This window comes from Nycticebus coucang, chromosome 4 (assembly GCF_027406575.1).
Source record: "Nycticebus coucang isolate mNycCou1 chromosome 4, mNycCou1.pri, whole genome shotgun sequence".
Taxonomy (NCBI): Eukaryota; Metazoa; Chordata; class Mammalia; order Primates; family Lorisidae; genus Nycticebus; species Nycticebus coucang.
This window is the reverse complement of record NC_069783.1, coordinates 136,089,294-136,114,561: the sequence shown is the minus strand read 5'-3', so window position 1 is coordinate 136,114,561 and position 25,268 is coordinate 136,089,294. Positions and strand designations below refer to the sequence as shown.

The window sequence follows — 25,268 nt, the reverse complement described above, 5'->3', positions numbered from 1 at the left end:
AAGGATACTCACTCCAATGTTATCAGTAAGATTAGAATCTTGATGATGATAGCCACGAGGGCTGGTTGGTTAAAAATACCACCATAAATGGGCGGCGCCTGTAGCTCAGTCGGTAAGGCGCCGGCCCCATATACCGAGGGTGGCGGGTTCAAACCCGGCCCCGGCTGAACTGCAACCAAAAAATAGCTGGGCGTTGTGGCGGGCGCCTGTAGTCCCAGCTACTCGGGAGGCTGAGGCAAGAGAATCGCTTAAGCCCAGGAGTTGGAGGTTGCTGTGAGCTGTGTGAGGCCACGGCACTCTACCGAGGGCCATAAAGTGAGACTCTGTCTCTACAAAAAAAAAAAAAAAAAAATACCACCATAAAATGTTCTGCAGCCTTAGAATGAACAGGGCAGAGCCCTGTGCCAGGGACGGCTCAGAAAGACACCAGAAATAGCACATGTGACAATCTTAGACATGGAGCACCAGGACAGGGGCCTCACCCTTCACTCTACCCCATGCACAGTCTCAAGGAAACAGGGGTTGAGGTAGAAACTTGGCTCCTGTGATTTACTGAGGAGTGTGCTCAAAAGAGTTCAGAAATGGCTTGGAGCCCGGAGCTGAGTGGGTAGGGCACCGGCCATAAACAGCAAGGGTGGCAGGTTGGAACCTGGGTTGGGCTTGCTAAACAGCAATGACAACTACAACAACAACAAGAACAATAGCTGGGCATTGTGGTGGACACCTGTAGTCCAAGCTACTTGGGAGGCTGAGGCAAGAGAATCACTTAAGCCCAAGAGTTTGAGGTTACTGTGAGCTGTGATGCCATGGCACTCTACCAAGGGCAAATCCGTGAGACTCTGTCTCAAAAAGAAAAAAAAACAGAGTTCAGAAATGGAGAGACTCCTGGCAGAGATAAAGTCTAGCTCCAGCCTGCATCTGGCGGAGGGGCTCAGGATCATAACTGCACCCAAGCCATGTGCCCCTCAGAGGCCAGGGAGCAGGGCTTGTGTCTCCTGCACTGGTCACTCCTTGGAAGTGGATGCTGGTGGTGGGTGTAACTTCCAGACACCCCATCATGAGGCAGCTTCAGTTGAGAGCCCCTAGCACAGCCCCAGGGAAGGCTGTTGAGTGGGAGATAGGCTGAATGATTGAATCAACAGCACAGTAAGTATTCTGGGGTCAATAAATGAATATAAGAAAAGTGGAAGTTGAGGTCTCAGTCAAAGGTTAGGCTAAGTAGGCGTGCATAGCTGGGGCAGAGTCACCCCAGGACTGGAAAAAGGGCAGATCCCCACCCCAGCAACGATGAGCTACTCCTAAAGCCATCGCAGCTCCATGGCCTGCAAAGTCTTCTTTGTCCCCTGTGGGGGCCAGAAAACAGTGTGAACTTTGTGGAAGGGTAACCAGTCAGGGTGAGGAGGGCCTGGGAGATCCCTCTGAATCAGGAGCCAACAGTTGGGGAACCTTCTCAGAAATGTGTCTTGCAGGAAGCAAAATATCATGAATGGGACATCCCCGTGCACCCTGTCAGGAAGCAGCCAGGTGGAGGCAGGTGCCCCATCACAGCCAGGCCACAGCTGCACAGGCCTCCTGCTGAGTCAGCCAGAAAATACAGTGGTGTCTGCACACATGGGGACCAGCAGATATGGTGACGACGCTTCAGTTCCCTGCTCCAGGGCACTGAGACAACCACAGAATCCACCTTCACCTGATCTGTAAACTGTACCCACATACTGTTCGGGCAATACATTTAATGAAGAACAAATGGGCAAAAGACACTTTGGACTTGAACCTGCGTCTCCAGGTTCAGAGATTTTCATTCCATTAAGATTTCTGAATTGAAATAGCATTGATCCCAGAAAGAAGTCGTTTGCCAGTTTTTACCTCCCAAATTGTGTCAAAACTTGTCTAGGTGTTTTCAAATTATGCTTAAGAAGCAAATTAGCATAGCGTTGATATTCTGTACATCACCAACATGTTCTTAAAAGGTAAGATGGGAATCTGGAGAACCCACCCTTGTCTTTTGTCCCTAAGGAGAGCTGGCTTTCTAGCTATCTACCTAACATTTAGACCTGAGCCTGACTCTGAGAGGGGGTAACCCGGGTGGAGGAAGTTGTTTGCAGCCCCGGCAATTCCCAGTTGTCTGAGTGCCCAGCACGCCCAGCAGCAGAGTTGGCAGGAACACCCTGAAGAGCAGACAAAACGCAACAGGTGAAGACAGCTTCAGAGGCTGCCTTAAACATGACTGACACAGGTCTGACTGTTCCTCCCTGAAACTCTGCTCAAGTGCAGGGAAGTGTTGAGAACACACATCCAGCAACAGGAAAGTCAGAGACATGAGCAGAGGGAACAGCGCAGACTGGGAAGGAGGGAGCAGGGGCACCAGTGTTAACTAGATCAGTCCTGAGACATGAGGTCAGACAATGAAGTTCACAGACTCACCCTAGAAAAGGGCTATGTACCACATCACTGGATATTACCACGGTCACCTTGGGGAGTCTCCCCTTGGGAAGCCACACAGCAATGCCAACCCCTAGTCCACCCTTCAAAGAAAGTTTGGGACTCTTTTTCTGGAATGACCCATCAGCACTGTCATGGTACAAGCAGTGACCAGTAAGTTTGTGAACTCATCCTGGGACAAGTGCTACCTACCTCATTGAGGACTATCACTGCAGTGACCTCAGAAGTCCTCCCCTTGGCTGTCTGGTGACCATAGTAATATTCAGCAATGAGGTAGGCAGGGCGTTTTCCAGGATGAATCAGTGAGCTTCATTGTCTGATCCCCTGGACCTCTTTCCAAATGTGCAGCGAGAGCCACGAGAGATGGCCTATAGGAAGCTCAGCCCTCTGGGTGGGGCAGTGATGGGAGGAGGTGTCTGGATTCTCTGACCCTTCTGGTGGTGAGGCTGAGTCCAGGGGGTTGCTCTGGACAGGGAGGTCACACACACTTCCCTGGATGGGAACAGGAGACCATCCAGCATGGACACTCCAGGGGCCCCATACACTCAGTGGGTGCCGAGTTCTGTGACCAGCCCCCTCCACTCATTGTTCCGTTCCCCACATTTGTTTTTTTTTTTTTCTTGAGACAGAATCTCACTTTGTTGGCCTCAGTAGAATTCCAGGGAGTCATAGTTCACAGAAACCTCTAACTCTTAGGCTCAAGTGATCTTCTTGCCTTGGCCTCGCAGGTAGCTGGGACTACAGGCGCCCACCACAACGCCCAGGTATTGTTCAAAGATGAGGTCCTGCTCTTTCTCAGGCTGGTCTAGAACTCCTGAGCTCAAGCAATCCTCCCACTTTGGCCTCCAAGAGTGCTAGGATTACAGGCATGGGCCACCGAGCCCAGCTTCCCCCCTCATGTTTTTCAGGTGCAGCTCATTTCTGGAAAAGCTGACAGTGACACACTTCTGACAGCACTGGTGTGATCTGGAGAGCTGAGATGTACCTTGCAGGAGAGTCTGACCGAGCTTCTTCTCTGCGCCAGGTTGTCCTGGTCATGAGCCATGACCCATGTCCCTGTCAACTTACAAAATGTTCTCCCTTTCCACATCCTAGGAAAGGGAGCTTGGAATATTCCTCAAGAAGCATTCTGAGCAAAGAAGAAGCTGTGGACCACTGGATGCCTGGGTAGAGTTCCTAGGAGACGTACAGTACGTGGACACAGCCCAACAGTAGCAGATGCCTGATAGTGGGGGGTTCTCTGCCCTTTGCCCCTGGATCAGCTGCTGGTTACATCCTTAAGAAGGCTCTGGTCACCTCACAAAGGCACTCAGCCAGACACTGACCTGAGTCATTGAAGGGCCTCCTGTCATGGTCACATTGTCCCTCTTTCCCCTGCTGGCCCCTGCTGGATGCTCACTGGCCCAGCACTGGACATATCCTCAGGGATGATGCTCACTTGAAAATCAGGTAAAGGAAAGGGACAGAGTGAGTGGCCACAAAGCTGGAACCTGGTCACATGAGTACTGACATGGCAGGTGATTTGGGTGAGTAGATGTAGGGAGGGCACAGGTGGTTGCATTTTCTAATCTTTCATAATTCTAGCTGTTGATCTCATCTCACACTTTAGTTTACTGTGATACGGCTCACAGTAAACTGAATAGAGAAAATTAAAACACATTGCGCCTAAATTCTTGTAGTTCGGCAGACTGTACGGGGGGGTCTCAGAACACATCTGGAAGAGGGAAGGTTTCCGTGAATGGGTGTAAGGATAAGAGGAGAGGACAGACTTCAACCTCATACTGGAGGTCATGGTCACCAGGTCGGCCAGAATTCTTAAAGGAGATAAGAGAAGAAAGAGACGCAGCCTGGAGCAGGCAAAGCCCCTCCTGCCACCCAGCTGACTACGACCCCTCCCTGCCACTGCCACACAGCCAGTGCCCATCAGATGGCCGGAGGGGAGCAGGGAAGGTGCACTCCAAGAAGGAAAGCCGGGAGGACTCAGGGTGAGAGCAGGATCAAGACCCACCTTCTCCCAATGTTGTTCCTCACAATGAATATTAGATTTGAACTTCTTCATGGGAAGTGACGGCGATGGCGAGCCCTCATACCTTCAATCCTGTACAGACCCTCTGCCCTTGGATGGCCACAGAAGAAGATACCTGGGCTGAAGGAGAGCCGGTCAGCTGGTAGGAGCTGACCAATGTGGCACATTCACACACAGGCTAACATCTGTGGTAACTGCACATGAAGTTCTGATGGATGCTACTGTGTGAGTGAGCCTCAAAACATTATGCTGAGTCAAAGAAGCCAGGGCAAAGGGCCACCTACTGTAGGAAGAGGGGCCTGCCCATCGTGGGAACATCCAGGAAGTCACACAGTGTGGATGGCAGGGGACAGAGGAAGGGGGACAAAGTGTGACAGCTAAGGGGGAGGTGCTTCTGTTATGGGTCTTAAGATGGGCTGGGATTAGAGAGTGTTAAGGGGTGTGTATACCCATGAATGTGCTTAAGCCACTGAATCGCACATCTTTCAGTGGTGAAATTTGTGGAATGTGAATTATACTTCCCTCCAAAAATATAAAGGCCTAGGGGCTTTCTGGATGCAATATACTTTCAAGTGATTCAGAAAATGAATAAACTTTGTACGCACGTGCCTGTGTGTGGGTGTGTATATATGATACATATAAACACAGACAAACATATGTGTTTATGTGAATACACCCGTACATACATGACTCACATATCCAAAAATACGTATCTATAAATACATAAAAAGAAGGAGAGGAACAAAGCATTTATGGGAAAATGTTAAATATTGGGGATTCTCGAAGTAGGTGATTAAGGAGACTTATACTATTTTTGTTACAATAGCTTTAAAGATGAAATTACTTCCAAATAAAACAATATCAAAGAACTGAGCAAATGAGAGCGTGAGCTTAGCAGTCAAGACCTGAGTGAATTCACAGCAGGTTTTGGTCTCACTTCCCCATGAACTCGCCCCACTGTGTAGAGTGCCACCACTCCTGTATGAACAGCAGTAATAATCAGCCTCATCCTCAGCGAGCAGCCCAGAGATGGTCAGGGAGGCCGTGTTGCCAGACTTGGAGCCAGAGAAGCGATCAGGGATCCCGGAGGGCCGAGTGCTGACATAATAAATGAGGAGTTTCATGAGTGTGCCCGGGCGCTGTTGGTACCAGGAAACATCACTATACCCCCCAACATCATTGCTAGTCCCAACACAGGAGATGGTGACCGACTGTCCAAGAGCCCCTGAGATGGAGGGAGGCTGAGTCAGGACAGACTGGGCCCAGGACCCTGAAAAGAGAACAAAACATAGGCGGGTCAGTGCTGGGCTCCAGGGGAGCCTGAGGTGCAGCAGAAACAGGGACAAGGCTGAGGTCCCTTTCTGGAGGTATCACCTGTGCCCCGAGTGAGAAGGGTGAGGAGGACCAGAGTCCAGGCCATGGTAGAGACCCCCAGAGTGCTGCCCCTGAGACCAGCCGCCCAGCCCTCTCTTATCCCTGCCCAGGGGAGGGGCCTCCATGCAAATCTGTGTCCTGAACTGCCTCCTCCTTCCACTCTACCCTGGGCTGCAACAAGGACTCCTGTGTCCCTGCACAACAGGGTTCTGCACAGGGGATTGAAATTCATTAATTGCGTTTTCTGATGGCAGCAACTTGAATAATTTACACGTGTTTTGCATGGAAGGGAAAGATGTGCTGACCTCCCTCATCCTAGTCACCTTCTGGCCCTTCAGTGTCTGCTGTGAGGTGACCATGTCTTTGGGGCCTGCTCAGACCTTGGACAGTCCTGCATTGCCCTCTGCTGGGCACGGGCACATTGGAACTCTCCACTATTAGGAAATGCAGCCTCCCACCCTGTGGAAACACCTGCTGTTTTTTGGTCAGGTCTCCCCAACTGCAGATGGTCCCATCCCCGCCCCCACCCTTTGTGCTGAACCATCTGCAGCACTGAATCCCCAAACACCTCAGTCACCTCTGGCCACCCACTCGCAGGCCCCATGGGCCACCCATGGGGACACACAGGAGGAACAGCCCTCCCAGGCAGAGCCAGTGTCCTGAGCCTGAGTCTGTGTCTCTGAATTATGCCCTCCCAGGTGTGGCCAGGGGTTTGTCCTTTCTGGGCCTCAGGTTCTCAGCCTGGGAAATGAGGACGGCCAGGTCCACTCTGCAGGGTTGGTGATCGGAGGGGCTATGACCAGGGGTGAGGAGGGGGAGGTGGACACCACACCTCTCTGTGAACACCACAGTCACACTTACTATGAACTTTGGCTTGATGGGAAGATTTCACTCCATGTTACTCTGATCCCTTTTCCGTAAACATCAGGGAGCCGTCTGCCTCCTGCTTTCTTGTCCTCCCCACAGGCCCCTCCCGGCTGACTCCCCCACCTGCACTGAGGAACAAGCACAGACATCCAGCGAATACGTGTGTTCGTTTATTTCCTGTAATACTTTTACACCTTTTCCCTTTCCCTGCCTTTTTTTTTTCCTGCTGCCAGTGGTGGGACTCCTTTAACACTGTCGGTCCCCATAAGCAAGAACGAGTTCAGCTTCCACTGCACACTGGAACACACGCTGCCCTGTCTCCCTGCCTGGCCCATCCATCAAACCTCAGCAAGTGCATGAACCAGCCATTTGAAGAGCAGGACAAGTAAATCACGCCTAAATGACACCAGCGTTTCAAACAGTACAGAATTACTGTGAGGTTTCCAGTCTCTCTTGGTGTCCCCCGGCCCTGAATCCAGGGCAGCCCCACAGTTGAAGGGGTCCCAACCAGACAACAGATGGTGACCAGGACAGCCCTGCTGATCAGTCTGGGGTAAGGGAGACGTCTCTGCTGATCACGGTGGGCTGGGAAATTCACACTTTGTTTCCCTTGTTTCCTCTCTCTCCGTGTTGCGGATTCCTGGACATTCTATGTGGTGGCAGAACCTGAGAGCACCTGTAGTGAGAATGAGATGGAGTCAGTGAGGGGAGGGCGCAGGACACAGCTGGGCTGGTCGGTTTCAGATCCAACCTGACCTTCACCTTGTGTCTCCCTTTCTTGTGGTTTTGTAAATTCAGCTTTAACCTGAAGGTATATATTTCAGTAATATACAGCAATCGATTTCACTGATTAACTTTGAATTGGAATGTTGTTAAATGGGTCATGTGTTGTGTCAATTACTGTTTATTATGGGCCATGGGCTATGGCAATGCTGTTGGTTAAGACAAGTGTTAATTACTATTACTTCAGATGAGGGTTAGAACTCTTCTTGCTTTTAACTTTTATGTGTAAAGCTGAGTTTTGGAAATAGAAGAACAGAGCAGTCTTGGACAGGCTACTCTGTCTGTTCTTCAGATCGCTGGCCTTCTGGTAATAAAGATAGCTGGACCTATCCCAGTCTCTGCATACTGGCTGACAGGGACAGGAGGCCAGACCCTCTTGGTCTGGTACGATAACAGTAGAGTTAGGAGGAAATGTTCCTATTCATTTCAACTACTGTTTTCCCACTGCACCAATGCTAACACCTTATCCACCCTTCAAAGAAACTTAGAAAGTTTTTTTCTGGAATGGTCATCAGGACTGTCAGGGTTCAAGGAGTGACCAGTGAGTTTGTGAACTCATCCTGGGACAAGTGCTACCTACCTCACTGAAGACTATCACTGCAGTTGAAAGGACCAAGCTAACTTCATTTTTTTTTTCTATTGTTGGGGATTCATTGAGGGTACAATAAACCAGGTTACACTGATTGCAATTGTTAGGTAAAGTCCCTCTTGCAATCATGTCTTGCCCCCATAAAGTGTGACACACACCAAGACCCCACCCCCCTCCCTCCTTCCCTCTTTCTGTTTCCCCCCCCATAACCATAATCGTCATTAATTGTCCTCATAACAAAATTGAGTACATAGGATTCATGCTTCTCCATTCTTGTGATGCTTTACTAAGAATAATGTCTACCACATCCATCCAGGTTAATACGAAGGATGTAAAGTCTCCATTTTTTTAATGGCTGAATAGTATTCCATGGTATACATATACCACAGCTTGTTAATCCATTCCTGGGTTGGTGGGCATTTAGGCTGTTTCCACATTTTGGCGATTGTACATTGAGCTGCAATAAACAGTCTAGTACAAGTGTCCTTATGATAAAAGGATTTCTTTCCTTCTGGGTAGATGCCCAGTAATGGGATTGCAGGATCAAATGGGAGGTCTAGCATGAGTGCTTTGAGGTTTCTCCATACTTCCTTCCAGAAAGGTTGTACTAGTTTGCAGTCCCACCAGCAGTGTAAAAGTGTTCCCTTCTCTCCACATCCATGCCAGCATCTGCAATTTTGAGATTTTGTGATGTGGGCCATTCTCACTGGGGTTAGATGATATTTCAGGGTTGTTTTGATTTGCATTTCTCTAATATATAGAGATGATGAACATTTTTTCATGTGTTTGTTAGCCATTCGTCTGTCGTCTTTAGAGAAAGTTCTATTCATGTCTCTTGCCCATTGATATATGGGATTGTTGGCTTTTTGCATATGGATTAATTTGAGTTCTCTACAGATCCTAGTTATCAAGATTTTGTCTGATTGAAAATATGCAAATATCCTTTCTGATGCAAAAGATAAAACTAAGCAATGGACTCTCACCAAATAAGACGAATAGAATACTACCACACTTATCAATTATCTCAATAAATGTTAATGGCTTGAATTCCCCACTGAAGAGACATAGATTGGCTGACTGGATTAAAAAACACAAGCCATCCATTTGCTGCCTGCAAGAAACACACCTGGCTTCAAAAGACAAATTAAAGCTCCGAGTCAAGGGTTGGAAGACAATTTTTCAGGCAAATGGAATTCAGAAGAAAAGAGGAGCTGCAATCTTATTTTCAGATACATGTGGATTTAAAGCAACTAAAGTCAAAAAAGACAAAGATGGTCACTTTATATTGGTCAAGGGAAAACTACAACAAGAAGACATTTCAATTCTAAATATTTATGCACCCAATTTAAATGCTCCCAGATTCTTGAAGCAGACCTTACTCAGACTGAGCAATATGATATCTGATAATACCATCATAACAGGGGACTTTAACACACCTCTTACAGAGCTGGACAGATCCTCTAAACAGAAATTAAACAAAGATATAAGAGATTTAAATGAGACCCTAAAACAACTATGCTTGATAGACGCATATAGAACACTCCACCCCAAAGATAAAGAATATACATTCTTCTCATCACCCCATGGAACATTCTCCAAAATTGATCATATCCTGGGACACAAAACAAATATCAACAGAATCAAAAGAATTGAAATTTTACCTTGTATCTTTTCAGACCATAAGGCACTAAAGGTGGAACTCAACTCTAACAAAAATGCTCGACCCCACCCAAAGGCATGGAAATTAAACAATCTTCTGTTGAATAACAGATGGGTGCAGGAAGAAACAAAACAGGAAATCATTAACTTCCTTGAGCATAACAACAATGAAGACACAAGCTACCAAAACCTGTGGGATACGGCAAAAGCATTTTGAGAGGAAAATTCACCGCTTTAGATGCCTACATTCGAAAAACAGAAAGAGAGCGCATCACCAATCTCACAAGACATCTTATGGAATTGGAAAAAGAAAAACAATCTAAGCCTAAACTCAGTAGAAGAAAAGAAATATCCAAAATCAAATCAGAGATCAATGAAATTGAAAACAAAAGAATCATTCAGAAAATTAATGAAACAAGGAGTTGGTTTTTTGAAAAAATAAATAAAATAGATAAACCATTGCCCAGACTAACTAGAAATAGAAAAGTAAAATCTCTAGTAACCTCAATCAGAAACGATAAAGGGGAAATAACAACTGATCCCACAGAGATACAAGAGATCATCTCTGAATACTACCAGAAACTCTATGCCCAGAAATTTGACAATGTGAAAGAAATGGATCAATATTTGGAATCACACCCTCTCCCTAGACTCAGCCAGGAAGAAATAGAGCTCCTGAACAGACCAATTTCAAGCACTGAGATCAAAGAAACAATAAAAAAATCTTCCAACCAAAAAATGCCCTGGTCCAGATGGCTTCACTCCAGAATTCTATCAAACCTTCAAGGAAGAGCTTATTCCTGTACTGCAGAAATTATTCCAAAAAATTGAGGAAGAAGGAATCTCCCCAACACATTCTATGAAGCAAACATCACCCTGATACCAAAACCAGGAAAAGATTCAAACAAAAAGGAGAATTTCAGACCAATCTCACTCATGAATATAGATGCAAAAATTCTCAACAAAATCCTAGCCAATAGATTACAGCTTATCATCAAAAAAGTTATTCATCATGATCAAGTAGGCTTCATCCCAGGGATGCAAGGCTGGTTTAACATACGCAAGTCTATAAACGTTATCCACCATATTAACAGAGGCAAAAATAAAGATCACATGATCCTCTCAATAGATGCAGAAAAAGCATTTGATAAAATCCAGCATCTTTTCTAATTAGAACACTGAAGAGTATAGGCATAGGTGGCACATTTCTAAAACTGATTGAAGCTATCTATGACAAACCCACAGCCAATATTTTACTGAATGGAGTAAAACTGAAAGCTTTTCCTCTTAGAACTGGAACCAGACAAGGTTGTCCTCTCTCACCTTTACTATTCAACATAGTGCTGGAAGTTCTAGCCAATACAATTAGGCAAGACAAGGAAATAAAGGGAATCCAAATGGGAGCAAAGGAGGTCAAACTCTCCCTCTTTGCTGACGACATGATCTTATACTTAGAGAACCCCAAAGACTCAACCACAAGACTCCTAGAAGTCATCAAAAAATACAGTAATGTTTCAGGATATAAAATCAATGTCCACAAGTCAGTAGCCTTTGTATACACCAATAACAGTCAAGATGAGAAGCTAATCAAGGACAAAACTCCCTTCACCATAGTTTCAAAGAAAATGAAATACCTAGGAATATACCTAACGAAGGAGGTGTAGGACCTCTATAAAGAAAACTACGAAATCCTCAGAAAGGAAATAGCAGAGGATATTAACAAATGGAAGAACATACCATGCTCATGGATGGGAAGAATCAACATTGTTAAAATGTCTATAATTCCCAAAGCAATCTACCTATTCAATGCCATTCCTATCAAAATACCAACATCGTACTTTCAGGATTTGGAAAAAATGATCCTGCGTTTTGTATGGAACTGGAAAAAACCCCGTATAGCTAAGGCAGTTCTTTGCAACAAAAATAAAGCTGGGGGCATCAGCATACCAGATTTTAGTCTGTACTACAAAGCCATAGTGCTCAAGACGGCATGGTACTGGCACAAAAACAGAGACATAGACACTTGGAATCGAATTGAAAACCAAGAAATGAAACTAACATCTTGCAACCACCTAATCTTTGATAAACCAAACAAGAACATACCTTGGGGGAAAGACTCCCTATTCAATAAATGGTGTTGGGAGAACTGGATGTCTACATGTAAAAGACTGAAACTGGACCCACACCTTTCCCCACTCACAAAAATTGATTCAAGATGGATAAAGGACTTAAATTTAAGGCATGAAACAATAAAAATCCTCCAAGAAAGCGTAGGAAGAACACTGGAAGATATTGGCCTGGGGAAAGACTTCATGAAGAAGACTGCCATGGCAATCGCAACAACAACAAAAATAAACAAATGGGACTTCATTAAACTGAAAAGCTTCTGTACAGCTAAGGAGACAATAACCAAAGCAAAGAGACAACCTACACAATGGGAAAGGATATTTGCATATTTTCAATCAGACAAAAGCTTGATAACTAGGATCTATAGAGAACTCAAATTAATCCACATGAAAAAAGCCAACAATCCCATATATCAATGGGCGAGAGACATGAATAGAACTTTCTCTAAAGACAACAGATGAATGGCTAACAAACGCATGAAAAAATGTTCATCATCTCTATATATTAGAGAAATGCAAATCAAAACAACCCTGAGATATCATCTAACCCCAGTGAGAATGGCCCACATCACAAAAATCTCAAAACTGCAGATGCTGGCGTGGATGTGGAGAGAAGGGAACACTTTTACACTGCTGGTGGGACTGCAAACTAGTACAACCTTTCTGGAAGGAAGTATGGAGAAACCTCAAAGTGCTCAACCTAGACCTCCCATTCGATCCTGCAATCCCATTACTGGGCATCTACCCAGAAGGAAAAAAATCCTTTTATCATAAGGACACTTGTACTAGACTGTTTATTGCAGCTCAATTTACAATCGCCAAAATGTGGAAACAGCCTAAATGCCCACCAACCCAGGAATGGATTAACAAGCTGTGGTATATGTATACCATGGAATACTATTCAGCCATTAAAAAAAATGGAGACTTGGCCGGGCGTGGTGGCTCACGCCTGTAGTCCCAGCGCTGTGGGAGGCCGAGGCGGGTGGATTGCCTGAGCTCAGGGGTTCAAAACCCATATGAGCAGCAGTCAGCCAGAGTAAGACCCCGTCTCTACCAACAACATCAAAAACAGCCAGCACCGCAGGAGAAAGAAGAAAATTACCAGAAAAGGAGTACTTCAAAACAAACATGAACAAGCACACTGAAATTAAAAATAAAAAAAAAAAATTTAAAAAAAAAAAAAAAAAATGGAGACTTTACATCCTTCGTATTAACCTGGATGGAAGTGGAAGACATTATTCTTAGTAAAGCATCACAAGAATGGAGAAGCATTCAATGGAGTACATCCTATGTACTCAATTTTGATATGAGGACAATTAATGACAATTAAGGTTATGGGGGGGGAAGCAGAAAGAGGGAAGGAGGGAGGACGGTGGGGCCTTGGTGTGTGTCACACTTTATGGGGGCAAGACATGATTGCAAGAGGGACTTTACCTAACAATTGCAATCAGTGTAACCTGGCTTATTGTACCCTCAATGAATCCCCAACAATAAAAAAAAAAAAAAAAAAGAGGAAAAAAAAAAAAGAAAAGAAAACATTATCCTGAGTGAAAGAAGCCGGACCCAGGTCCACCTACTGTAGGACTCCAGATGTGGGGCTGCCCACCACGGGGACATCCACAGAGACGGACAGTGTGGCTGGCAGGGGACTGAGGAAGTGGGGACAGGGTGTGACAGCTAAGGGGCGAGGTGCTGGTGTGGTGGGTTTAAGATGGGCTGGGGTTACACAGTGTTAAGGGGTGTATACACCCACGAACATGCTTAAACCACTGAATGGCACATCTTTAAATGGTGAAATTTGTGGAATGTGTATTATACTTCCCCCCAAAGTATAAAGGGCTAGGGGCTTTATGGATGCAACATCCTTTCAAGTGATTGAGAAAATGAATAAATGGGAGGCCCTGCCAACTGAGCTCTTGTTGTACTCATGGCTCCTGGAAGAAAGCCTCGGACCCCACTTCAGGTCTAAATTAGATGGTGGTTTATTACACCTGTGCAGGGGACCGCTGCCTAAAGGGCGAACGGGCTGAAGTGAGGGGCAGGCGGACTTTTATACCATTTTTGTTGCCACGCGAGCAAGCAGAAACAAAACCAGAACGTGGCTGGTTAGCTCAGGGGTGGGGGTTACAGTCAGGGGACTGCAGCGTGGTGACTGCGTGGCGTACATCGTGACAGTTGGCACAGAGACAGCTTGGGAGATACAGCAGCCTGGGAACTTTGTGTAGGGAATTTTTCCCATTGTTACCTGTTGCTAGGAGTTCTTGGGAACTCAGAGAACTTCCTTGTTCTATTCTAAAACCTGTTTGAGGAATTAAACCAAGGTGGAGGTGTTGAGACATGCAGGGACTCAGGCTGAGACAGTTAGGGGCTTTTATCGGTCCTTTTGCTGGGTACGACACTATGGGTGCCAGCCACATACACCTAGGGTGTGAGGTTCATCCCGGCCCAGGCCTGCTAAGCAACAATGACAGCTGCAACCAAAAAATAGCTGGGTACAGTGGCGGGTGCCTGTGGTCCCAACTACTTGGGAGGCTGAGGCAAGACAATCAGTTAAACCCAAGAGTTTGAAGTTGCTGTGAGCTGTGATGCCATGGTACTCTACCAAGTGCGACAGCCTGAGACTCTGTCTCAAAAAAATTTTTTTAAAAAGAGAGAAAATGAATAAACTTTGTATGGATGTGCCTGGGTGTGCACGGGTGTGTATATGATATATATAAACACAAACAAATATATGTGTTTGGATAAATACATCTGTACATACATGTGTCAGATATCCAATAATATGTATCTATAAATACAGAAAAAGAAGGAGAGGAACAAAGCGTTTATAGGAAAAGAATAAATATTGAGGATTCTCAAAATAGGTGATTAAGGAGTCCTTTCTACTATTTTTGTCAAAATTTCTTTCTTTTTTGTTTTTTTTATTGTTGGGGATTCATTGAGGGTACAATAAACCAGGTTACACTGATTGCAATTGTTAGGTAAAGTCCCTCTTGCAATCATGTCTTGCCCCCTGATTTCCAACTAAAATAATGTCATAGAACAGCAACAAATGAGAACCTGAGCTTAGCAGTGAGGACCCGAGTGAATTCACAGCAGGTTTTGGTCTCACTTCCCCATGAACTCGCCCCACTGTGTAGAGTGTTACCGCTCCTAGGTGAACCACAGTAATAATCAGCCTCGTCCTCTGCGAGCAGCCCAGAGATGGTCAGGGAGGCCGTGTTGCCAGACTTGGAGCCAGAGAAGTGATCAGGGATCCCGGAGGGCCGAGAGCTGACATCATAAATCAGGAGTTTCATGAGTGTGCCCGGGCGCTGTTGGTACCAGGAGACAGCATTATACCCCCCAACATCATTGCTAGTCCCAACACAGGAGATGGTGACCGACTGTCCAAGAGCCCCTGAGATGGAGGGAGGCTGAGTCAGCACAGACTGGGCCCAGGACCCTGAAAAGAGAACAAAACACAGGCGGGTCAGTGCTGGGCCCCAGGGGAGCCTGAGGTGCAGCAGAAACACGGACAAGGCTGAGGTCCCTTCCTGGAGGTATCACCTGTGCCCTGAGAGAGAAGGGTGAGGAGGACCAGAGTCCAGGCCATGGTAGAGACCCCCAGAGTGCTGCCCCTGAGACCAGCCCTGGGTCTGCCCAGCCCTCTCTTATCCCTGCTCAGGGGAGGGGCCTCCATGCAAATCTGTGTCCTGAGCTGCTTCCTCCCCACACTCTGCCCTGGGCTGGACCCAGGGACTCCTCTGTCACTGCACAGCAAGGCTTTGCACAGGTGATTGAAATTCATTAATTCTATGTTCTGATGGCAGCAACTTGAATGCTTTACATGTGTTTTGCTTGGAAGGGAAAGATGTGCTACCTCCCACATCCTAGTCAGCTTCTGACTTTTCATTGTCTCTGCTGTGAGGTGACCATGTCTCTGGGGCCTGCCCACAACTAGAACAGCCCTGCAGTGCCCTCTGCTGGGCCCAGGCACACTGGGTCTCTCCACTACTAGGAAATGAAGCCTCACACCCTGTGGAAACACCTGCTGTGGTGCTGGGTCAGGTCTCCTTAGCTGCAGATGGTCCCCATCCCTGCTCCCACCCTTTGTGCTCAACCATCTGCAGCACTGAATCCCCCAAGCATATCAGTCACCTCAGGTCACCCACCACAGGCCCCATGGGGCATCCACGGAGACACAGGAGGAACCAGCCCTCCCAAGCAGAGCCAGAGTCCTGAGCCTGAGTCTGTGTCTCTGAATTACGCCCTCCCAGGTGTGGCCAGGGGTTTGTCCTTTCTGGGCCTCAGGTTCTCAGCCTGGGAAATGAGGACAGCCAGGTCCACTCTGCAGGGTTGGTGATCCGAGGGGCTATGACCAAGGGTGGGGGGGTGGGGGGTGGACACCATACCTTTCTGTGAACACCACGGTCACATTTTCTATGAACTTTGACTTTCTGGGAAGATTTCACTCCATGTTACTCTGATTCATTTTCCATAAATAGCACAGAGATGTCTACAGTCTGCTCTCTTGTCCCCCATCTCAGCCCCACACAGAGTTACGTAGATAGCCCTGACACATGAGGTCAGATAATGAAGTTCACAGACTCACCCTGAAAAAGGGCTACATACCACATCACTGAATATCACCATTCTCCCCTTGGAAAGGCTTGCACCTATAGCAACGCCTAGTCCACCCTTTAAAGAAAGTTTGGGACTCTTTTTCTGGAATGGCCATCAGGACTGTCATGGTCCAAGAAGTGACCAATGAGTTTGTGAACCTATCCTGGGACAAACGCTCCAGGCCTCATTGAGGACTATCACTGCCGTGACCTCAGAAGTCCTCCCCTTGGCCGTCTGGTGACCATAGTAATGTTCAGCAATAAGGTATGCAGCGTGTTTTCAGGCATGAATTAGTGAGCTTCATTGTCTGATGTCACAGCTCCTTGCCAAATGTGCAGTGAGAGCCACCAGAGATGGCCTGTGGAAGCTCAGCCCTCTGGCTGGGGCAGTGACGGTGAGGAGTGATGGGGAAGGCTGAGACTTGGGAAGGAGGTGAGTGTCTGGATACTCTGCTCCTTGTGCTGGTGATGCTGAGTCCAGGACTTAGACCCGTTGGGGTTTGCACTGGACCGGGGGTCAGACACAGTTCTCTGCTTGGGGACAGAAAGACCAGACAGTGGGGGCACTTCCAGGGACCCATGTGATTCTTGGATGCTGAGTTCTGGGACCGGCCCCCTCGATTAACTTCCCTCCCTCCAAATTTATTTTATTTCCTGAGACAGAGTCTCACTTTGTCACCCTGCATGACATGGAGTCCTAGCTCACAGTAACCTCAATCTCTTAGGCTCAAGCGATCCTCTTGCATCGGCCTCCCAAGTAGCTGGGACTACAGGCACCCTCCACATCACCCAGGTACTTTTCAAAGATGAGGTCCCACTCTTACTCAGGCTGGTCTAGACTGCTGAGCTCAAGCAATCCAGGCACCTTGGCCTCCCAGTGTGCTAGGATTACAGGCATGAGCTACCGAGCCCAGCTTCCTCCCTCTAGGTTTCCTGGTCCAGCTCATATCTGGAAAAGCTGACAGTGACACACTTCTGACAGCACTGGTGTGATCTGAAAAGATGACATGTACCCTGCAGGAGACTCTTACCAGCTTCATCTCTGCATTCTCTTCTCTGCACCATGATGTCCTGGTCATGAGCCATGACCCATCCCCTCTGCTTATAAAAGGTGCTCCCACTCCACCTCCTAGAGAAGGGACCTTGGAATATTCCTCAGGAAGCATTCTGAGCAAAGAATAAGAAGCTGGGGGTCAGGCAGCGCCTATGGCTCAGTGGGTAGGGCGCTGGCCCCATACACCCAGGGTGAGGAGTTCAAACCCATCACTGGCCAAGTTGCAACAAAAAAATAGCCGAACGTTGTGGCCGGTGCTGAAGTCCCAGCTACTCAGGAGGCTGAGGCAAGAGAATCGCCTAAGAAAAGGAGTTGAAGGTTACTGTGAGCTTTGTGACACCACAGCTCTCTACCATTGGTGATAAAGTAAGACTCTGTCTCTAAAAAAAAAAAAAAGAAGAAGAAGAAGAAAGAAAGAAAAGAAAAAGCTGGGGGTCACTTGATGCCTGGACAGACTTCCTAGGGCACGTCCAGTACCTGGACACAGTCCAACAGAGACAGATGCCTGACAGTGGGGAGGGGGTCTCTGCCCTTTCCCCCTGGGTCAGCTGCTGCTTAGATCCTCACGTGGGCTCTGGTTACCTCACAGGGTGCTCAGTCAGACACTGACCTCAGTCAGTGAAGGGCCTCCTGTCATGGTCATATTCTCCCTCCTTCCCCTGCTGGCCCCTGCTGGCTGCTCACTGGCCCAGCACTAGACATGTCCTAGGGGATGATGCTCAGTAGAAAATCAGGTAAAAGAAAGGGACAGTCATTGGGCACAAGGCTGGAGCCTGGTCACGTGAGCACTGACACGGGGGGTGATTTGGGTGAGTAGATGTAGGGAGGGCACAGGTGGTTTGCATTTTCTAGTCTTTCATAATTCCAACTGTTTATCATTGACTCTTATTTAGGTCTGATACAGCTCACACTAAAATAAATAGAGAAAATTAAAACACATTGCGCCTAAATTCTTGTAGTTGGGCAGACTGTATGGGGGGGTCGCAGAACACATCTAGAAGAGGGAAGGTTTCCATGAACGGGTGTAAGGATAAGGGGAGAGGAGAGACTTCAACCTCATACTGGACGTCATGGTCACCAGGTCGGCCAGAATTCTTAAAGGAGATAAGAGAAGAAAGAGACGCAGCCTGGAGCAGGCAAAGCCCCTCCTGCCACCCAGGTGATCACGACCCCTCCCTGCTACTGCCACACAGCCAGTGCCCATCAGATGGCCGGAGGGGAGCAGGGAAGGTGCACTCCAAGAAGGAAAGCCGGGAGGACTCAGGGTGAGAGCAGGATCAAGACCCACCTTCTCCCAAAGTTGTTCCTAGCAATGAATATTAGATTTGAACTTCTTCATGGGAAGTGACGGCGATGGCGAGCCCTCATACCTTCAATCCTGTACAGACCCTCTGCCCTTGGATGGTCACGGAAGAAGGCACCTGGGCTGAAGGAGAGCTGGTCAGCTGGTAGGAGCTGACCAGATGTGGCACATTCACACACAGGCTAACATCTGTGGTAACTGCACATGAAATTCTGATGGATGCTGCTGTGTGAGTGAGCCTCAAAACATTATGCTGAGTCAAAGAAGCTGGGACAAAGGGCCACCTACTATAGGAAGAGGGCCCTGCCCACCATGGGACCCTCCACAGAGTCACACAGTGTGGATGGCAGGGGACAGAAGAAGGGGGACAAGGTGTGACAGCTAAGGGGGAGGTGCTTCTATTATGGGTCTTAAGATGGGCTGGGACTAGAGAGTGTTAAGGGGTGTGTATACACATGAATGTGCTTAAGTCACTGAATTGTACATCTTTCAGTGGTGAAATTTGTGGAATGTGAATTATACTTCCCTCCAAAAATATAAAGGGCTTGGGGCTTTCTGGATGCAATATACTGTCAAGTGATTCAGAAAATGAATAATCTTTGTACGCATGTGCCTGTGTGTGTGCGTGTGTATGTATGGTATATATAAACACAGACAAATATATGTGTTTATGTGAATACACCCGTACATACATGACTCACATATCCAAAAATACGTATCTATAAATACATAAAAAGAAGGAGAGGAACAAAGCATTTATGGGAAAATGTTAAATATTAGGGATTCTCGATATAGGTGATTAAGGAGACATACGTTATTTTTGTTACAATAGCTTTAAACATAAAATTATTTCCAAATAAAACAATATCAAAAAACTGAGCAAATGAGAGCCTGAGCTTGGCAGTGAGGAGCCCGAGTGAATTCACAGCAGGTTTTGGTCTCACTTCCCCATGAATTCGCCCCATTGTGTTGTGTTAGCACTCCTGTATGAACTGCAGTAATAATCAGCCTCATCCTCAGCGAGCAGCCCAGAGATGGTCAGGGAGGCCGTGTTGCCAGACTTGGAGCCAGAGAAGCGATCAGGGATCCCAGAGGGCCGAGAGCTGACACTATAAATCAGGAGTTTCATGAGTGTGCCCGGGCGCTGCTGGTACCAGGAGACATAGTTATATCCCCCAACATCATTGCTGGTCCCAGTGCAGGAGATGGTGACTGACTGTCCAGGAGCCCCCGAGATGGAGGGAGGCTGAGTCAGGGCAGACTGGGCCCAGGACCCTGAAAAGAGAACAAAACACAGGCAGGTCAGTGCTGGGCCCCAGGGGAGCCTGAGGAGCAGCAGAATAGGGACAGGCCTGAGGTCCCTTCCTGGACGAATCACCTGTGCCCCGAGTGAGAGGGGTGAGGAGGACCAGAGTCCAGGCCATGGTGGAGACCCCCAGAGTGCTGCCCCTGAGACCAGCCGCCCAGCCCTCTCTTATCCCTGCTCAGGGGAGAGGCCGCCATGCAAATCTGTGTCCTGAGCTGCCTCCTCCCCTGACTCTGCCCTGGGCTGGACCCAGGAACTCCTGTGTCCCTGCACAGCAGGGCTCTTGCACAGGAGATTGAAATTCATTAATTGCGTATTCTGATGGCAGCAACTTGAATGTTTTACACGTGTTTTGCATGGAAGGGAAAGATGTGCTGACCTCCCTCATCCTAGTCAGCATCTGGCCCTTCAGTGTCTGCTGTGAGGTAACCATGTCTCTGTGGCCTGCCCAGGCCTGGGACAGCCCTGCAGTGCCCTCTGCTGGACACGGGCACATAGGGTCTCTTTGTTAGCAAATGTGGCCTCACACCCTGTGGAAACACCTGCTGTTTTTTGTTCAGGTCTCCCCAGCTGCAGATGGTCCCGTCCCCGCCCCCACCCTTTGTGCTGAACCATCTGCAGCAATGAATCCCGCAAGCACATCAGTCACCTCAGGCCACCCAATCGCAGGCCCTGTGGGTCACCCATGGGGACACACAGGAGGAACCAGCCCTCCCAGGCAGAGCCAGTGTCCTGAGCCTGAGTCTGTGGCTCTGAATTAGGCCCTCCCAGGTGTGGCCAGGGGTTTGTCCTTTCTGGGCCTCAGGTTCTCAGCCTGGGACATGAGGACGGCCAGGTCCACTCTGCAGGGTTGGCGATCCGAGGGGGCTATGACCGGGGAGAGGAGGGGGAGGTGGACACCACACCTTTCTGTGAACACCACAGTCACACTTACTATGAACTTCGGCTTGATGGGAAGATTTCACTCCATGTTACTCTGATCCCTTTTCCGTAAACATCAGGGAGCCATCTGCCTCCTGCTTTCTTGTCCTCCCCACAGGCCCCGCCCGGCTGACTCCCCCACCTGCACTGAGGAACAAGCACAGACATCCAGCGAATACGTGTGTTCTTTTATTTCCTGTAATACTTTTACACCTTTTCCATTTCCCTGCCTTTTTTTTTTCCTGCTGCCCGTGGTGGGACTCCTTTAACACTGTCGGTCCCCATAACCATGAACGAGCTCAGCTTCCACTGCACACTGGAACACACGCTGCCCTGTCTCCCCGCCTGGCCAATCCATCAAACCTCAGCAAGTGCATGAACCAGCCGTTTGAAGAGCAGGACAAGTAAATCACCCCTAAATGACACCAGCGTTTCAAACAGTACAGAATTACTGTGAGGTTTCCAGTCTCTCTTGGTGGCCCCCGGCCCTGAGTCCAGGGCAGCCCCACAGTTGAAGGGGTCCCAACCAGACAACAGACGGTGACCAGGACAGCCCTGCTGATCAGTCTGGGGAAAGGGGGGGGGGACGTCTCTGCTGATCACGGTGGGCTGGGAAAATTCACACTTTGTTTCCCTTGTTTCCTCTCTCTCCGTGTTGTGGATTCCTGGACATTCTATGTGGTGGCAGAACCTGAGAGCACCTGTAGTGAGAATGAGATGGAATCAGTGAGGGGAGGGCGCGGGACTCAGCTGGGCTGGTCGGTTTCAGATCCAACCTGACCTTCACCTTGTGTCTCCCTTTCTTGCGGTTTTGTAAATTCAGCTTTAACCTGAAGGTATATGTTTTAGTAATATAGAGCAATCGATTTAACAGATTAACTTTTGAATTGGAATGTTGTTAAATGGGTCATGTGTTGTGTCAATTACTGTTTATTATGGGCCATGGGCTATGGCAATGCTGTTGGTTAAGACAAGTGTTAATTACTATTACTTCAGATGAGGGTTAGAACTCTTCTTGCTTTTAACTTTTATGTGTAAAGCTGAGTTTTGGAAATAGAAGAACAGAGCAGTCTTGGACAGGCTACTCTGTCTATTCCTGAGATCGCTGGCCTTCTGCTAATAAAGATAGGTGGACCTATCCTGGTCTCTGCATACTGGCTGACAGGGACAGGAGGCCAGACCCTCTTGGCCTGGTAACACAGTGACAGTGGAGTTAGGAGGAAATGTTCCTATTTATTTCAACTACTGTTCTCCCTCTGCACCAATGCTAACACCTTATCCACCCTTCAAAGAAACTTAGAACATTTTTTCTCAGTACTCTCATGGTAAAAGGAGTGAGCAGTAAGTTTGTGAACTCAATGTAGGACAAGTGCTACCTACCTCACTGAGGACTATCACTGCAGTGGCCTCAGAAGTCCCCCCATTGGTGGTCTAGTGACCATAGAAATATTCAGCAATGAGGTGGGTAGCACATTTTCCAGGATGAATCATTGAGCTTCATTGTGTGATGTCTCAGCTCCTTCCCAAATGTGCAGTGAGAGTCATCAGAGATGGCCTGTAGGAAGCTCAGCCCTCTGGGTGGGGCAGTGTCCAGAGGAGGTGGGTGTCTGGATCCTCTGCCTGCTGTGGTGGTGAGGCTGAGTCCAGAGCTTAGACCTGTCGGGGTTTGCTCTGGACAGGGGGTCACACACACTTCTCTAGCTGGGGTCTGAAGACCACACAGCTTGGGCACTTCCGGGGCCCCATGTGCTTACAGATGCTGAATTCTGTGACCTGACCCCTCTACTCACTGATCCCTCCCACCCACCCCCATTTTTTTTGTTTTTGAGACAGAGTCTCATTTTTTCTCCCTCTGTAGGATGCCATGGCGTCATAGCTCACAGCAACCTCACACTCTTGAACTTAAGAAATACTTTTTTTTTTTTTGAGACAGAGCCTCAAGCTATAGCCCTGGGTAGAGTGCCCTAGCCTCACAGCTCACAGCTCACAGCAACCTTCAACTCCTGGGCTTAAGTGATTCTCTTGCCTCAGCCTCCCAAGTAACCGGGATTACAGGCGCCCGCCACAACGCCCGGCTATTTTTTGGTTGCAGCCGTCATTGTTGTTTGGTGGCCCAGGCTGGATTCAAACCCACCAGCTCAGGTGTATGTGGCTGGTTCCTTAGCCGCTTGAGCCACAGGCATTAGCCAAGAAATGCTGTTCCCTCAGCCTCCCAAGAAGCTGGGACTTTAGGTGCCCACCACAATGCCAGGCTATCTTTCAAAGATGGGGTCTTGTTCTTGCTCAGGCTGGTCTTGAACTCCTGAGCTCAAGCAATCTGCCCACCTTGGCCTCCCAGAACTCTAGGATTACAGGCATGAGCCACAGTACACAGCTTCCCTCCTCATTTTTTTAAGGTCACAGTATCCAGCTCATTTCTGGAAAAGCTAACAGTGACATACTTCTGACAGCACTGGTGTGATCTGGAGAGCTGAGATGTACCTTGCAGGAGAGTCTGACCGAGCTTCTCTGCACTCTCGTCTCCACACCAGCCTTGTCACTGTGATAAACCATGAGCTGTGTCCCCATCACTGTACATAATATTCTCCCTCTCCATCTTCTAGGGAAGGGATCGTGGAATATTCCCCAGGAAACATTCTGAGCAAAGAAGAAGCTGGGAATCACTTAATGTCAGAACAGAATTCCTAGGAGATGCCCAGGACCTGGGCACAGTCCAACAGTGGCAGATACCTAACAGTGAGGGTCTTTGCTCTTTCCCCCAGGGTCACATACTCAAGAGGGCTCTGGTCACCTCACAGGGGTGCTGGGCCAGACACTGACCTCAGTCAGTGAAGGGCCTCCTGAGATGGTCACATTGTCCCTCCTTCCCCTGCTGGCCCCTGCTGGCTGCTCACTGGCCCAGCACTGGACATGTCCTCAGGGATGATGCTCAGTTGAAAATCAGGTAAAGGAAAGGGACAGAGTGATTGGGCACAAGGCTGGAGACTGGTCAGGTGAGCACTGACATGGGGGGTGATTTGGGTGAGTAGATGTAGGGAGGGCACAGGTGGTTGCATTTTCTAGTCTTTCATAAATTCTAACTGTTGATCTCATACACACTTACTTAGGTATGATACAGCTCACAGTAAGCTAAATAGAGAAAATTAAAATACATTGCACCTAAATTCTGGTACTTTCCCAGGCTGTATAGGGAGGGTCTCAGAACACATCGAGAAGAGGGAAGGTTTCCATGAACGGGTGTAAGGATAAGGGGAGAGGAGAGACCTCACCCTCATTTTGGAGGTCATGGTGGCCATTTCGGTCAGAATTCTAAAGGAGACAGGAGGAGACAGAGACGCTGCCTGAGGCAGGTAAAGCCCCTCCTGCCGACCTGGTGACACTGAGCTGGGACTGCCGCCCCTCCCTGCTCCAGCTGCACAGCCGGTGCCCCTCAGAGGGTAGGAGGGGAGCAGGGAAAATGCACCCCACCAGGGAACTCCTGGGAGGCCTCAGGGTGAGAGCAGAACCAAGACCCCCTTCTCCCAGGGTTGTTCTTAACAATGAATATTATAGTTCAATTTCTTCCTAGGAAATGATGGTGATGGCGGGACCTCCTGCCTTCAATCCTGTATGGACCCTCTGCCCTTGGATGGCCACAGAAGAAGACACCTCAGGCTGAAGGAGAGCCGGTCAGCTGGTTGTGTTGTGCCCAAATGCGAGAGAAAACGCCCACACTCTGAGTTCACATTAGGTCTAGCGTCCTTTCTTGGCTAGCCAACCAAGATGGAGTCATATCCTCAAACTCTTGGCCCCCTTTACACAGGTATAGGTTTTTTATACCCTTCTTTCAGTTGGGGAGGGGATTGGAATTCCTACTGCAAAGCAGTTTACAGACTCAAACCGCAAATTTAAGTCTACAGGGCAAGGGGTCTGATTCCAAAATTAAAGAGAACCACCTGGTGTTTTACAATGACCTGCATCCTGAGCAGAGGGCAGGTTGGGATCCAGCATTAAAGAGAACCCCCTGGTGTTTTACAAGAGCCTGCATCCTGGGCTAATCTGCCCTGTTTCCACAGGGTAAGTTTATTTAACACTTCCCATTTCTGCAAGGCCTAAGTGCCCAGGGACAGGTCTTAAGAAAGTGGGGTTTGTGGGATGAGAGAGTGCAAGATGGGGCCGATCTGCCTTCTCAGTAGGAGCTGACCAGATGTGCCACATTCACACACAGATTTATA

At 48.1% G+C, this 25,268-nt stretch overlaps 4 gene segments (V, D, J or C); all 4 read right to left on the bottom strand.

Annotated features, from left to right (window-relative positions):
• The window catches only part of LOC128584904 (probable non-functional immunoglobulin lambda variable 1-50), a 685,263-nt gene that overhangs the window by 67,123 nt on the left and 592,872 nt on the right, over positions 1 to 25,268 (bottom strand).
• LOC128583450 (immunoglobulin lambda variable 2-18-like) lies at positions 1,299 to 5,963 on the bottom strand. The segment is given in 3 exon segments: positions 1,299 to 1,343; positions 5,422 to 5,738; positions 5,843 to 5,963. Coding segments are annotated over 3 exon segments (408 nt in total).
• LOC128584908 (immunoglobulin lambda variable 2-18-like) lies at positions 14,887 to 15,628 on the bottom strand. The segment is given in 2 exon segments: positions 14,887 to 15,311; positions 15,416 to 15,628. Coding segments are annotated over 2 exon segments (543 nt in total).
• On the bottom strand, positions 19,753 to 20,360 carry LOC128584922 (immunoglobulin lambda variable 2-8-like). The segment is given in 2 exon segments: positions 19,753 to 20,102; positions 20,206 to 20,360. Coding segments are annotated over 2 exon segments (381 nt in total).